We start from the raw sequence: 16,714 nt of genomic DNA, 5'->3' as shown, positions 1-16,714 counted from the left end.
GACCTCACAGGATTTTTACTTATGTCTGTATTTTTCCCTTTTCAATACAAATGTGCTATTTGGCATTAACAGATCAGCTTTAAAATCTTACAAAAGGAAATTATATATGTAAAGATTCTCACCACATTTCACACTTCCTAAAAAAAAAAAAAAATCAATGAATTTGTTTTTGTTGTTTTTCCTGTTTGGCTTGGCAGTGTCTTGGATATATTATGCACTTTCCCAGCATTCATATGTATGCACATATATTTTAGGATGGAGGCCTAGAAGAACAATTTTGTTTGCAAGCTGGGATGCAGAAGAATTTGGTCTACTTGGTTCTACTGAGTGGGCAGAGGTTAGTTGGTAATTTGCTACAATATGTAGTTTCATAATAATAAAGCAGTTCATATTCAATTCTCAAGGATATAAAAATAACAAGTGAATCCAGTGAGAAAATATTCAAACTTTTCCCCAGACAATCTGAAGCAACATATCCTTGTTCAAAAATCAGAAGTAAAAATATCTTTGACACTAAAGAACCAAGTTCCATTTGAAATTTTTAGAGCCAGTTAGTGTCAATTATCAAAATAATTTTTCTTCATTTTCTGGGAGTGTGATAGTAAGTAAATAAATTCACTAGAAATGAAACATCAAAATAAGATACCAAGTTTCTGTTACCCTTTCCAGATTAGCTCCTAAATTAGCTAACCACATTTAAATACCCCTTGAGCTCGTGCAGTAAGGTTTATTTTTCACAATTATCTTCTTATATCATAATGACCTACTCTAAATTAAATTATGCTAAAAGTGAGACAGAAAGTCCCACCGCAGAATATTTACCATGTCCCTTGGAAAGTAATTCTACCTGCATGAATTGTTGGCTTTGTGTAATAGAGGCATTAGCTAGCTGTAAATATATACGAAGTTGATATTTATACCATTAACTTCCAGCCATGCTGTAAATATTTATTTGACTCCTATTATACTCCAGAAATTATGAGAAGCTTGTAAATTTCAATTTTCTTGGGGGTGGTGTGGGGGAAGTAGTGCTTCTGTAGACAGGAAAGATGTATGCTGGCATCAGGAAGAGCCTAAATATGTTGAGGCTGTGATTTTGTCTTTTTCCAACTATTTTCATCACCTAAAGTTGCATTTTCTTTCTTACAGTCAGGATGCTTAGGAAATCGCACGTTTGAGAGATTCAGAGTCCACTTGATTATCTCAAATTTTTGCTACACTTCCTTTTTAGTTTTAAAACTGCAATGATCAATGTTGACCAGTAGGTGGTACCATCCTACAGAGGAACTAACTTCATGTTTTCAGGATATAGACATGATTGAAATTCCCATTATTTTTAACCTGTAAATTTGAGATAGCTCATTCCCTGTGAATCAGGCAAGATTCTCTACTTAAATAATGAGATATTCATGGGAAGATTATCACTGAAAGGATGTCAGGTCGTTCATGTTTGCTAAGTGAATTTCTTGAAGGATAAACTATAGATTGATTAAGAAATCAACTCCTTTTCCATTTACCAGATTAAGAATGTAGACAGTTGTATTTTAAATTTTGATCCTAAAAGTGTTTTGATTGCTATTCTTACCAATGATCTTTACTGAACTTCTTTCAAATTCTTTTGAGAATCTTATTTGTCAAATTTGTGGTAAATTTGGGCCAGCTTAATTCAGAAATCTACATTTAATGTAGATATGCATTTTTTCAGGGGGAGGTTAGGGCTACATGTTTATGGTTTTCTTTCTTTCATATTATAGGAGAATTCCAGACTCCTTCAAGAGCGTGGTGTGGCCTATATTAATGCTGATTCTTCTATAGAAGGTGAGTATCATTGGTCTTATAGGAAAAGATGCGATCATGGTAGTAGCAACAGACTTAGTTAATAAATTATGTTCTAACAAGGAAGGCGGTTTCATTAACATGTGGTTAGGAAATCTGCTGCCCCTTTGCCAGACTGCTGCTCCTAGCTGACAGCAGCTGTGAGCCCTAGAGTGTTAATTTGGAAAAGCAGCACTCTATGATTCATTTCATCTGGCAGATTACCTTGTATATGGTAGGAATTCAGCAAATACCCGTTAAATGAAGAAGTACCATGTTTCCCCGAAAATAAGACCTAGCCAGACCATCAGTTCTAATGCGTCTTTTGGAGCAAAAATTAATATAAGACCCGGTATTATTATATCATATTATATTATGTTATATTATACCCAGTATTATATTACATTATATTACATTATATTATTATATTATACCTGGCCCTATAGTAAAATAAGACCAAGTCGTATACTAATTTTTGCTCCAAAAGACGCATTAGAGCTGATGATCCAGCTAGGTCTCATTTTTGGGGAAACACAGTAAATCATGGAACTAAAGATTTCTGTGATTTTAGAATGGCGGTAGCAAAAAAGCATAATTTAAATTTCACCCCAGTTTCATCATCATATCATATGTGGAAATTTTGAAAAAATGCCAATGTTCAAGATTCGTCTTTCACCAAGTGTTTTTGTTCTTGAATTCTTTTTTTCAATTCAACAAATAGGTGTTTACTGAGCCCCTCTCTATTCAGTATACTTTCCAGGATTTCAAAGAAATCAGGTTAGTAAGAACAGTCTTGTAGAGATGAAAAAATTAAATCAGTCTAGGGTCTGACTGAATACGTTCAGGAACTATAAGAAGGATATAATCAGACTGGGTCTGAGAATTCAGAGGAGAGAATAATAGCAACTTCAGGAAATGCTTGAGAGATTAGATAGACATTTGAGACAGACCTTTAAGAATAGATTTGCTTTTGATAACGAGAGATGTGAATGAAAGGACATTCTCAGGTTTGTTTGCAAGGAGATCAAACAGTACATTATCACTACACTGCACACCTACAAATCTTTCTATTCCTGACCATGTGCAACTTCCCAGCCCTTGCAGCTCGTGTCCTCTATACTTGGATTACTGTTCAGCACCCTCTCTACCTGTTCAATTCTTCTCCTTACAGTGTCTCCTGAAAGGTTGTTTTTTCAGAGGAGCCGTATTTTTGTAGCACTCATCACTGCCATTAAATAATTGTTTTAAAAAATTGCCTCCCTTACTAGACTATCTCCCTCTGCAAAGAACAAACAGGATCTTGCTTGATAACTCCTGGATTCCTAACATCTCATTAACTAAATATTTGTTGCATGGTGCTACAAATGAGTGAATAAATGACCTAAGGGTAGAATTTTAGAATCTTGTCTTTAGTGTATTAGCAAATTTGCCATGTTAACAATAATTGAGACATTGCCTTTTGATTGTCACATGTTGACATTTACATTTTCATTTTTGTCCACGTGTCTGAACTACATCATCCCCTAAGTTAGTTTACGCAGTGCATTTCAGTTATCCTTTCCTCCTTAGGTTTGTGGCTAAGGGCCTGGCCTTCTTCCTGTTACTGCCACTTCTTGTTGTGTGACTTCAGATTGGTACTTTTCGTGTCTCAGTTTTCTCACCTCTAAATAGAATTACTAAGAACACATATCTCAAAGACTCTTGTAAGGGCAAAAGTAGATAATATTAGCAAAACTCCCAGACCTATACCTTGCACAGAATAAATGTTCAAAAAAGTCAGCTTGGATTATTATTACCCTTCCTTAAAAACACTTAATACGATGAAACACTTTGCCGCACAGAATAAATACTCCATATATTCTTCAAAAGTAGAATAATGTTCTCTTTCTTGCTAGTTTTTTTAAGATTTGGTTTTTAATGTATGTTTTTAAAATTGTTTTTTTATCATCATCCCATTTGTCCTTTTTCAATGGATGTTTCTGAATCGTTGGATTTTGCTGATCATGTCATTTCCCTGCCTTAAAATGTTCCATTGTCTTCCCATTGTTTTCGAGATCAAGAATAAATGATACAAACATTACTCTAAGATTGGGACACCACTTATCTCACTTTGTTGTATAGTTAAAATTTTATTAAATGTTCATTTCTCAAATAATACAATAAATGAAAACTAGCTTTCTCACGTTAAAATGCAAAATTTACCAATAAAACAAAGCTCCCTACTAATACCACTCTCAAATTTAGCCCTCTCTTCAAAGGTACTATTGTCCTCGGTTTGGGTTTTTTCCATCATGTTGACATTCATACATAGAATTTAGCTCATACAAATCACCAATAGTGTAGCTGTCTTAGGTGCTTTACATGTAAAAGTTTACTTAATATTCACAATAACACTGTGAGGTAAGTGTTATATCTCTCCTGTATAGAAGAGGGAACTAAAATTGAGAGGGATTAAGTAACTTTCCCAAGGTTACCCAGATTTTAAAGGATTGAGCTGAGACTTAACTCAGACTGGCCTCTTTCAACTTTATCCTTCTAACCACTGTGTTCTACTGTCTCTCAGTACCTTATGCATGTACCATTATTGGTATCATATTACAGAGAAATGGTTCTGCACCTTGCCTTTTTCATTCAGGGAAAACCTCTCAGAAAACATGACATTAGGCCAGAGGTCTAAGTGAAGTGAGGGAGTAGGTCATGCAGATATAATGCAGAACACTGTGCTAGGCTTGGGGAGTGCTATGCACAGAGACCCTGAGAAGGATTCTGGGGGGCCAGAGTGGGAGGTGAAGATTTGGAGAGGTGATCTAAGGTGGTTTTGTGTCTGGCACTGGAGGCCATGGTGAGGATGACGGATTTTATTGAGTGATGAGTTTATGGGACTTAGCTTTTCAAAGGATCATTTTGGCTAAGGAGTTAGGAATGGTCTTTGAATGAGAGAATAAAATAAAGAAATGAAATAAAAAATAAAGCATCCTCTCTTTATCTTTCAGGAAACTACACTCTGAGAGTTGATTGTACTCCACTGATGTACAGCCTGGTATACAACCTAACAAAGGAGGTAAAAGTAATGAGATATAATTGTAGAAAACCTGAGTTCTACAAGTGATGTTATCTTGAGGTACCATTATTATGTTAAGCATCTGTGTTGTTTTATAACTTGTCTTTTTTTTTCAGATAGCAGATATTTGCTCCACAGAACATTATATCCAATAAACTGTTGACACACATTACCCCATTTTCCACCACACAACCCCGAGGCAGCCTTTGGGTGGCATGTATCTACCATCCCCATTTGTAAATGAGAAAACTGAGCTTAAAAAGCAGTAGCCACCAAAGTCACACAACATGTACAGTAGCTGAACCTGGACTTGGTCCTGTGGTTTAACACCTTAATCTTAAAACTGGTTTATACTCCTTAATATAATGATACCAATCAACTGAGGATTCAGGAAGAGTTAAAGTTTCTAACTGATTGAGAAAGTGTATGAGTGAAAACACACCAAGGACTGATTGCTAGGGGCAAATCAATTTGGGGCAAAGCCTAGGTGAGACCATCTACCTGTCTTCCTGACTGCTTGCCTTGGGCTCCAATCTGCTGAGCTCCACTGCTCTGGGCTGACAGCTAAAGTTATCTTAATTCTGACAGCAGCACAAGATACTGAACTTGGCAGAGAGATGGTGCCTGAATTCTTATAGGAGTGACAGGCAATTCTTCACTTTAGTTCTCCTGCCCCATAAATCCGCTGTGCCTCAAGTTCATCATAATGAACAAATTTTTGGCCTGGCAGATTTTTGTGTTACTACTAATTACCTGGTTTGTATTGGAAAGGAAAAAAAGACTTGTCTATTTAATAGAATTACTGATTCAAATGTAATTACCAAGAAAAATATAATGTTTCAGTTCAGATAGGTATTTTAAATAAGACTTAAACAACACCAAGCTTTGGTTTCAAAAGCATGGAATTTAATCTTAAAATTTCTATAAGAATAGAAAAAAATAATTTGAAAAAAATCTATTTATGTCATTACCTAGGTATGCCTTTATTTGCCTGCAGTTTTATCAATTTCCATGAAATGCATAAAAATTTAAACATCTGAAACATGGTATTTCAGAGAATTCCCACCATACATGTAATTTAAGGTAAATGCTAAGGAAGGTTGGCTGTTATTTTTGTTTACTAACTGGGTTGCTGACATCCTGGAACATTTGCGAAAACACTACTTACTCTCTGGGTCAGATTCGAAATTATGTGATGCTTACCAGTTTTTGGTTTGTTTTATTCTGTTTTGGGAGAGTAATTTGTAGCATTTCAACTTTTATTGATAAAGTGAGAATTTAGTAATATATTTCTATACTATTCAAAATTTGCATTTCTTAGAATTAATGTAGTGGTACTATCCCATCTAGGAAAATTTTGTGTAAATTTATAAGCTTAAGTGAAATTTCTTTGTTGCTGTATTTATTCATATTTTCCAACTTAAGATGTTGGCATAACTCCTCTCTCCCCATGCGTATGCAAACACAGAGGGTGCCAAAAAATGTATACACATTTTAAGAAAGGAAAAAACTGTATTAAAATTGTAATACTCAATATAACGACAACAAAAGATGAATACAAGTCATGTGTATACATTTTTTTGGCACCCCAGTATATTTGTGTCCCCATAGACCTTTGCACATACCTCTGTTATAGCACCAAGCACATTGAATTCCATATTTTTTATTTATAGTTCCCACTAGTGGAGAGTACAAAGTGTGTCTTACTGAGCTTTGTATCCCTGGCATTCACAAGAAGTCATGAACAGCATAGGTATTCTATAAAGTTTTAAAAATTGAATTTGTTGAAAAATAGAACGTAAGATTCTTATTAAATATAAAATTTTTAAAAATGTATACCATTCAATAACCTGTGAATAACTGTGGAACATTAATTAAAGCTTGTTTGCTAAATGTTTTTGGCATAACATCTAATCCTCTGAATTCAATAATAGCTCATATTTTACTCCTTTAGTTTTCTCATCTGTAAAGCCAGAAAATGTATTTAAAGTACAATGTTTAATGCAATCACAGTGAGTACTCAATTAATTAAATAAAATGTTAATGCATTCTCATATTATGTAGTATTTAATGATTTTAGCAACCTTAGGAAAGAATATTAAAAGGAATATCTTCCTTAACCAGCTTGCTTCCTTTCAATTTCTTTTTTATAAAAGGAGAAGAAATATGTGTTTTTGAGAGTAGCCGCCCTTAATTCAGAAAAATAGACCAAAAAAATTTATAATATGACCGTTCCTTTGAATACAATATCTTGGTATAATTTGGTGTAACCTTCTTTTCCATGTATTTTTTTATAGTAGTTGCACTTATACATAATAACGTGAGCATTTTGCCACATTGTCAGAAACTCATTATTATAATTCTTAATGATTGCTGATGTATGAATTGCACCCCTTGTTTGCTGAATATAGTTTAGCTTTTTTTCCCCCTGATTAATGGAAATTTTGATTTTTAAAACATCTGATTTGTAAGTATTCACTTTTTTTTTTTTTTTTTTTTTTTCTTTTAATTTGTGTAGCTCCAAAGCCCTGATGAAGGCTTTGAAGGCAGATCTCTCTATGAGAGCTGGAGTGAAAAAAATCCTTCACCAGAGTTCACTGGCATGCCCAGGTAAACAGACAAACAAGCACAGACAAAACTCTACTGAATTCAGTGTGGGCTTGTGTTGAAAATAAAAGGGTATTTTCTTTCAATCATAATAATAACAAATTAATTTTTCAAAATTCTCTAACATCTGACAAAGGAAAAGCAATGCTGAGGTTAACAAATAAAATATTACCATGTATTTGAAGTTCAATCTGTACGCCATAAAAAAATGCTTCTCTTCTGAATAGGTAATATATACACATGGTACACAAATCAAAGGTCATAGTGGTGGAAATTAATTCCCCCTCACATTTCTGTCCCCTAGCCACTCTATAAATTTTCTCTTTTCTGAACATTATACAATCAACAAATATTTTAGTTATGCTAAAAAAAGTATAGGCATTTATCGTGAGGGGCAGCCTGCGGGGCCTCTGGTCCGGCTTCCCACATAAGAACGCAGGATATGGCTAGGCCAAAAACACCCACGGAGCCATAGATAGGGGAATCACATCACTATATTCTCTCTGGAGGCCTGGCGAGACACACACAGTAGTAGCCACACAATCTGCAGTCCGCCATTCACTTCTCTGCCTGCCTACCAATCAACCAATCAACGCAGCCCCGCAGTTACATCAGTAGCCAATTGGCCAACTGGTTACAGCTGATGGCCAACTAATCACAGTTGATGGTCATTCACTACCTGAGCCAGCACCTCCCCATGTGAGGCCGAGAGCCTGGAAACTGCTCTCTGGGACTCTGTCCCCACAGCATTATTTCAGTTTTTGGTTGTGTAAACAAAAATTAATTTTAGGCTATAATAGAGAATAAAAAGCATTTATTTGAGCAAAAAGGAGATGCAGCCCAGAAAACACATATTTAGGTAGCAACCTAAATTGTGTTCCCCTGAGAAAAAGGGCAGGCCACCTTTTGCAGTGAAAGTTCCCACCTAGGTTCACAGTTAGGTCTGTTTTATGTAAATGAAGTATCCAAATTGTGCAATTCTGATTGGACAGAGCAAGTCTCAGTCATTGGTAGAAAGAGGAACCGGAGTTTCCCTACAGTGATTGACTCAGAAGGAGTAAACAAGTGGTGTATAATGCAGGAAGCAAAAGTTCAGCCTTGAGGTTCTTCCCATTATACAGAGTATGTGAGAAGCCACTGTCAGCAAGTGGCCACTAGGCTCTTTAATAATTTTTATAAAATGTGCACCCTTGGTTGACCATGGGGAGTCCATCTCAGCAGATAAATTCCTTCTTGGGGTTCACTTCAAATTAATCTGTCTTCTCAGGGTCCACAGTTGTACGTTCACAAGCAAGGGAAAAGGAATAAATGTCTTAGTAGTTTAAGATTATAGATATCAACAAATAGGAATAATTTAAAATTATAAGGGTAGGATTTATGTCTGAATTATCTGAAAAATCTACACTTCTTTTAACTGCATCATGTACAACAAATATAGCTGAAGGAAAATATTTTCCAACTTCATGAATCTTTTTAAAAAAGTGACCTATACAATTGTGATTTATGATAAGAAATATATATATTTATTCTTTGTCCCAATTTCTGGCACGGAGCTCCTAAAACCCTTGGCATTTCGAGAGTGACAAAGGTGTTTCTTGTTATGTTAATGATTTCCCTTTGGAAAGCACCTAAGAATGGGGACTGGTTGCCAAGAGAACCACCCCCAACTTTCTTTCCCCCCCCTCCTTTCTTCTGCCTCCCTGCCCTTCCCCACTCCGGTTCAAGCCGTTGTTTCTCAGTCTAGTTGTGTAGGACCCAGCTCCTTGGCCCGTGCTGGTATTAAGAGCCTTGTGCTGCCCTGGGCTCAGGCAATTGGCTCACAGCAGCTCATGGCAGCTCTCGCTGGCTTGCCTGCCACTCACGCTGGCTGCTGGCCACTCATGATGGCACATGGTAGCCCACGGCAGCACACAGCAGCCGGTGGCAGCTCACACCAACCTCCGGCTGCTCACAGCATCCCAGCTCCAGGGAGAGGAGTTCACAATCTTAGCTGTAGAGGGCGCAGCTCACTGGCCCATGTGGGAATTGAACCGGTGACCTTGGCATTGGAGCATGGAGCTCCAACCACCTGAGCCACCAGGCTGGCCTCCAACTTTCAATCCCACCCCCAACCTTGAGGGAGGGGAGAGTGGCTGGAGGTTCAATTAATCACCAGTGGCCAATAATTTAATTAATTATGCCTATGTAATGAAGCCTCCACAAAAACCCAAAGGATGAGGTTCAGAGAGCTTCAGGTTGGTAAATATGTGGAGTTTCAGGGAGAGAGGTGTAAATGGAAAGGGCATAGAACTTCTGTGTAGTATCCCCAAACCTTGCCTTATGCACTTCTTCCCTGTAGTGATCTCGTAAATAAAATGTTTCTCTGAGTTCTGTGAGCCACTGTAGCAAATTAATTTAACCCAAGGAGAGGGTCATGGGAACCTCCAATTTGTAGCGTGTTGGTGAAGCACAGGGAGGCAGGGCAGCCTTGTGCGACTGATCCCTTAACCTGTGAAATCTAGTGCCATCTCCAGGTAGATAGTGTCAGAATTGAGTGGAATTGTAAGACACCCAGCTGGTTTCCCCCAGAATTGCTTGCTGTTGAGAAAACACCCCCTCTCCCCCCACTCCACAAGATGGAATTGGGTCCAGGAACCCAAAGGAACAATGGTCACCATACATAGAACACATAGAATAGCCTTATAATAGCTATTTTGTGATCAGAACTGATAGCTCTCACATGTTTTGTTGTTGTTGCTTGTCTAAGACAATACATCTAAATATTATATTCATAATAGTAAGAATGGAGCTTAATTTAATTAACCTTTTAATCTGTACTTGATGAAGAAATTAATCAAATAATCCTGAATTTTATTTCTAAAAGGATTAGCAAATTGGGATCTGGTAATGATTTTGAGGTGTTCTTCCAAAGACTTGGAATTGCTTCAGGCAGAGCACGGTATACTAAAAATTGGGTAAGTCTATTGATAAGTACTTCAAGATTATTTAAAAATACATTTTAACTAAATAAATTACTTTGAATAAAAAAAAGTGATTTAAGTATTAAAGCAATAGAGGAATTTGAAGTAGAAGGAAGAAGAAGTCTCAATTGGTTAGATGGTGCTACTGCTACAAGGGATAGTTCCTGCGTCTGGTATCCTGAGCCTTGTAACGAGAACTTCCATGTACTCCCTTAAACATATTTTCTGTTTCATATGGTGGCATTGTTTTCACCCAGTTATTCAAGCTAGAAATGTAGGAATTGTCTTGGACTCCTTTTTACCCATTGTCATTCAAAATTAATCAGTATCATGACTTGCAAATATTTGGATTTTTATCTCATTATATCTCCAATTATTAAACATGAAAGTTATAATAACAAATGACATAATAAACAATGAACACATATACAAGTCATGATTCTTTCCTATTATTGTTGCTGCTGATGATAGACAATTGTATAGTTCTTTACTTTTATCAAAGTAACAGGTACATAGTTCACAAAATATCATATAGTACTAGAAGAGTTTATAATGAAAAACATGGTTCCTCATCCCACTTTCATACTTGTCCCACTTTTGATTCTGTTTAGCAGATTAAAGTTCTTTCAACTTTTCTGTTGGCTTCTTCTGATAGCTATCTGCATGTTTATAAATAATATGCTTATGCTGCTATTTCTTTACTAATTAGTTTTATGTATTGTCCATTTATTTCTTACTAGGGAAGATAAGCATTCAGCTCTATTATATTGCTTCTTCTCCCAACCCCCAGATACTTAGCCTCATCACATTTTTTCAGTGTATAGTTGCACTACACATGTTGATTAGAACACTTTTTTTTTCTCTCCATGTATCCACAACTAATTCACCACAAACTCTTAGTCTATGCAAACATATCAGTTGATCTGGTAGATTTAATTTTCCCCCATGGGGCTCTTCTCTGATTCCTCTGGTTTCTCTGGTTGTTCTCTTCCTGCAGCACACCTCTTGCCTGTGAAATTTGTTCACTGAGAAATCTGAGCGTACCTTCATTTCTCTCCTGTTTTGGATCTTCTGTTTCCTGGATTTTGTGTCTTCCTTTTTCTTGCTTACTCTACTTTTTTTGGAGCATATCCTTCAGTAACTCCTTGAAAAGGGTGTATGAAAGCTAAAGACCTTGCATATCTGAAAATGTCATTTATTCCACACACAATTCTTTGGATCGTTTGGCTGGGCACTAAACTTTTGGTTGAAAATCCTGTATCCTCAGAATTTTGATGTCATGGCCTCATTGTTTTCCAGCCTTCAGGATTACTTTTGAGAAATTTGGTACCATTTGATCCCAGTTCCTTTCTCTGATTTTTTTTTTAAAGGAATAGTTTAGTATCTTCTCTTTAAGACTCAGTTGTCCTTGGTATACACATGTGCCTTGGTTATGCCATTTTTCCATACACTAGGATGTACAACAAACTGGGCCCTTTACTCTGAAAACCTGTCTTGCAGTTGAAGGAAATGTTTCTCTCATTGATTATTTCTTCCCTCCTTCCTCTTTTTTGAACTATTATTTAGCATTTGGAAATTAGTTTTGGATTTTCTTTTCTGTTTTATCTTTTCTCTTTTGTTTTCTCTGTCTTTTTTCTACTTACTGGAATATATTTCCTCAACTCTGTCATTCACTTTTTTTTATTATTGAAATCTTATTTGTTAAGTGTCCCTCCATTCCCTGAAGTACCTCCTTACTCTGAGTTGATTTTATTTTTAGTCTGTGTGCTTTATCAATATGTTTGAAGTTAACAGGTTCCTTTCAATGCCTGGTCATCTTAAGCAATATGTGTCATTTAGGAGTGAGACCCTAAAAAGATGATTGAAGCCCTGTGTGCAAGAAGGGCCCCTGGCGAATGGGAAGCTTTCCAGGAGAACGACCCAGAATGCCTCTTCTAGTTGCTTCACTGGGAGACAACCAACATTGAGAATCTATAGGTCATTTCTTAGGCTAATTACTCACCCCAGACAGGAAATCTTTAATCTCCTCTCATTGGGGTAGAAAGTTAAGCAAAGTTAGATGGAGTTTGGTGATGAGAGTAGATGCTAATATTATCTACATTTTACTGATGAGAAAATTATAGCAGAAAAAGGTTAATAAACTTTGGGTTAATAACCATCCAAATGTATTTGGTAATAAGTCCTGAGCCTGGATTCGTACTCTGTCAGGCTCATTCCAGTGTCCCAGTCTCTTCAGCATACCGCTGTATAAACTGTTCTTTTATATCAGTAAAAAAATAAGCAGCTAAAAAATCGTCAGAAGGCATAAATCAACAATTCACCATTTGAAAAGTCCTTTGCTCTTGCCTTTTGTGTATGTTCTTGGTTTTTTACACCTGTCTGAGTACTTCTCTCTCCTTAGTGAGATTTTGGATCCACTGCTAAACCCTTCACTGCTCAGACTCTTCACTCTTTAGCACACTACTTGTCAGAGAATTATTCATGGAATTTCAGTCATTAAACACTTTGCAGCATTACCCTATGTAATACTGTATAATACTTATGTACTTGCCTATAAAGGTCCTGTCTTCTTAAGTTTTTATTGAAATGCACATTATCTTTTCCTTGTTTCAAAAACATTTCCACATCTCCTGTATTCTTAAAGGCAAAATGGTTAGCTCTTTCCAAGATAATTTTTATAATACCATTTATGTTATATACACATATGTTTTCATTAGTGAAAACCTGGAATGGGTTTTAATAGTTTATTAACCCTTTAGTAAGTGATACTCAAGTACTTTCTTTTACTCATTTCTGACCAAAATAGCCTCATTGATATTAATAGTAAATATGGCACTATTTATTGTATTATAAGCTATCTTTCAAGATATATATATATTTTTATTTTTTCTTTTGTAGGCAATAAACAAACTCAGCAGCTATCCACTGTATCACAGTGTCTATGAAACATATGAGTTGGTGGAAAAGTTTTATGATCCAACTTTTAAGTATCACCATGCTGTGGCCCAGGTTCGAGGAGGGATGATATTTGAACTAGCCAATTCCATAGTGCTCCCTTTTGACTGTCGAGATTATGCTGCAGTGTTAAGAAAGTATGCTGACAAAATCTACAATATTTCAATGAAACATCCACAAGAAATGGAAACATACAGTGTGTCATTTGGTATGCTACACTTCTTTCAAAATTCATTATCTGTATGTTTCTATTAATCTCTAAAATATAATGACCTCCCTTACATTCATTTATTATTTATTGCTGTTCCATATGATCAAATATTTTGTTTACATCTACAAATGTATTTTCCATTTCAATGATGCTTATCCTGTAATATACAAAGTACAAATACCTTGTAAAATACAAAGGAGAACAGTTTTCTATATTGTTCCCCTTGCTAAGCTATAGAACAATACCATTAGCTCCTGATTTCTCTTTCAGATTCACTGTTTTCTGCAGTGAAGAATTTTACAGAAATTGCTTCTAAGTTCAGTGAGAGGCTCCAAGACTTGGACAAAAACAAGTATGTTATACATTTATAAATTATACATATAATAGATACAATTAAAAATAGATACTAATTGATATCTTTGTTGCTGAAATATCTTTGGCATGTTTTTTGCTGCTTCTGTCTCTCCACTCCAACACATCTGATGTAGAGCTGCCATATCTCTCAAAGACCTATTTCTGACATTCTGAGTGGCAGCTGTGCTGCTGAGAAATGCTGGTGCCTACTTTACTACCACCTCATTAGTACGAAACCCCACCTTGGCATTGAAGGTCCTCCACTGTGTGACCGAAGCTTTCTCCAGCTCGCTCTTGCTCTTTCTGTATCTGTCCATTTATTTCAACCAAACTCTCCTATTTCCAGAGCACACCTTCTTTCTCCCAAATGTTAAGCATTTAGAATTAATTCTGTGTAAAATCACAAAAGTAAAACATAATTCAAACAAAAATTTTAGATGGAAGAAAAGTAATGTGAGGAAATTTATTAAGAACATTTTTTTAAAAGTAAAATTTTAAGGGCTAACATCGACTGTATATTAATCATATTATGACGAAAAAATAGCAAATCCTTGGGTATTGATGCAAGAATACATAGAAAGATCAGAGCAGTCAAAAATTAGACTAGTGATATATATGGATGTATTTGTAATGAAGGATATATCAAAAATCAATGGGGAAAGAAAGATGTATTCAAAAATAATGTTGTATAAGCTCTTTTAGCTTATACAAATGAGTTCAGAATTTCACTTCACATTGTATGCAAATAAGCAGTGGGTATAAAAAATTCTTTACTAAAAATTGAAATTTCTTGGAAGTGAAAATCCAAGTTTAGAAGCAACAAAGAAATGACAATACAATCACAGTTGAGAACGGTGCAATGGTTAATAATATATAAATAATCATCAAAAGTAAAGAGAAAAGACTGGGAAACCTCTTGTGAGGTCACGAAGGGGTGGCCTGTCTCCTCATTAGTGCTGAGAGGACCCAGAGCGAGAGCTCATGGCACCCTCCCTAAAACTTCTTTCCAAAAAAAAAAAAAAAAGATTCAGAAGCTATTTTTTCAGCAAATTTGGAAAAGGGTAATATAGACATTATAAAAATATTTTTTTGAAAATTGATAAGAAAATCCAAAAGAACAAAATTGGAAATATTGGCAATGGACAAGATAAACAAATCTAAAAAAGGATACCATGAGTACAGAATGGATATAAAAATATTCAAATTCATCAATAGTTCAAAAATACAAAAGAAAATAATACTATTTTCATATCAAATTAATAACAATTTAAAACTTGGTTGTACCTATTGCTACAGGCTGTGCACTGAAGCTGACGCTCTCTTGCTTTTTTGATAGCACTGTGAAATGTTTTAACCTTTTGAAAAATATCAATACATATTGCTAAAGTTTTAAGAACCATTACGTAGTGAGTTTAATTAAATAATCTCATCTCTGGAATGGGGCTAATATCCTGCCTAACTCGTAGGTTTTTCTGAAGAGTAAAAATAACATTTATAAACATTCAGAACAGTAATTAGCATATAGGAACCAGTCAGTAAATATCTGTTATTGTTAAAACTAAATTATAACAAACTTAAGAGATAAATTATTAAAGTGTTTATTATTCCCTATTGTAATGATTATTTATTTCATTAAATTATTTGATAATGGATATGTTGAATTTAAAAACTCTTTGTTAAACTATTCAAGGCTTATTGATAAATTTTCAGTGATATCAATCCCCCCACCACTATGGAATGTGATCTCTGTGAAAGCAGGAAGTGTCTTATACATAGCAGGCATTCAAATACTATTGAAAGGATAAAATAAATACTATCTCTTTTGTTCACTATAGGTTTATTTTTAATAACAATAAAGAAACTATTAGCTGTCATTTGATTAGTATGTATAATTTTCCAGGCACCCTACTAAACATTTATAGACTGTCCCATTTCAATATTGAAATTACTTCTATGGGTAGATTAATAAGATACTTAAGATGAAAAAAGTCTTTTGTATATTTAAATACCTGGGTTTATTATTATTTCAATATAAATAAAAATTACTGTTTTTTCCATTGTCACATATAACTGTTTCTGTGGTTTTATAAGTCTCAGTAGAATAGTACTTTATAAAGTGTAACTATGTATGTTTTGTTCTTAATTTTCATAGTATAGTGATTTAAAACATATTAGCATTGTTTAGTTTTGTTCTAAATTTTTATTTTGCTCAGTAGTGCATACATTTTCATGATGTTACAACTGTATTTCCCTTTGTAGCCCAATATTGTTGAGAATTATGAATGATCAACTGATGTTTCTGGAACGAGCATTTATTGATCCTTTAGGGTTACCAGACAGGCCTTTCTATAGGTAAGGAAAAGAAAAAAGACTCCTTATTATAATATTTCTCTTTCTTTCACTGTGGAAAAAATATCATAATTTAATTCTTGAAAGCAAGTAGAAAATTTCAAAATATATGTTGTAAATGATAAATATTTTGTTTCTTCATAAAATGTAATATGATTGCCACATATCTTTCTTGTTTCTGATTATAAAAGAACATATTTCCATTGCAGGAAATTTAGAGGATCCAAAGAGTCACAAATAGAAAATAAAAATCTCCCCAATTTCATTAGTTATTTATAAATCATTTTTATATTTTAGTGTATATAATTTTAGCCCCATTCTCATTTTAAATATATTTGTGTTTGTGTATATAGATAGATATATATTTATACATATATAATATATAATAATTGACTCACTCTC

General features: G+C 34.8%; 1 protein-coding gene across 2 annotated transcripts in view; it reads left to right on the top strand.

The window, feature by feature from the left end:
* The window catches only part of FOLH1 (folate hydrolase 1), a 46,216-nt gene that overhangs the window by 27,629 nt on the left and 1,873 nt on the right, over window positions 1–16,714 (top strand). For both annotated transcript variants that reach the window (XM_088791520.1, XM_019739642.3), the window contains 8 exons: window positions 255–337; window positions 1,755–1,818; window positions 4,809–4,876; window positions 7,395–7,486; window positions 10,347–10,437; window positions 13,342–13,606; window positions 13,880–13,961; window positions 16,223–16,315. In XM_088791520.1, coding sequence (XP_088647646.1) covers window positions 255–337; window positions 1,755–1,818; window positions 4,809–4,876; window positions 7,395–7,486; window positions 10,347–10,437; window positions 13,342–13,606; window positions 13,880–13,961; window positions 16,223–16,315 — 838 coding nt within the window. The remainder of the gene's footprint in view (window positions 1–254; window positions 338–1,754; window positions 1,819–4,808; window positions 4,877–7,394; window positions 7,487–10,346; window positions 10,438–13,341; window positions 13,607–13,879; window positions 13,962–16,222; window positions 16,316–16,714) is intronic.

Source organism: Rhinolophus sinicus, chromosome 14 (genome assembly GCF_057876585.1).
Source record: "Rhinolophus sinicus isolate RSI-liver-muscle chromosome 14, RSI-T2T, whole genome shotgun sequence".
Classification (NCBI taxonomy): Eukaryota; Metazoa; Chordata; class Mammalia; order Chiroptera; family Rhinolophidae; genus Rhinolophus; species Rhinolophus sinicus.
This window is presented reverse-complemented; position numbering and strand designations above follow the sequence as displayed.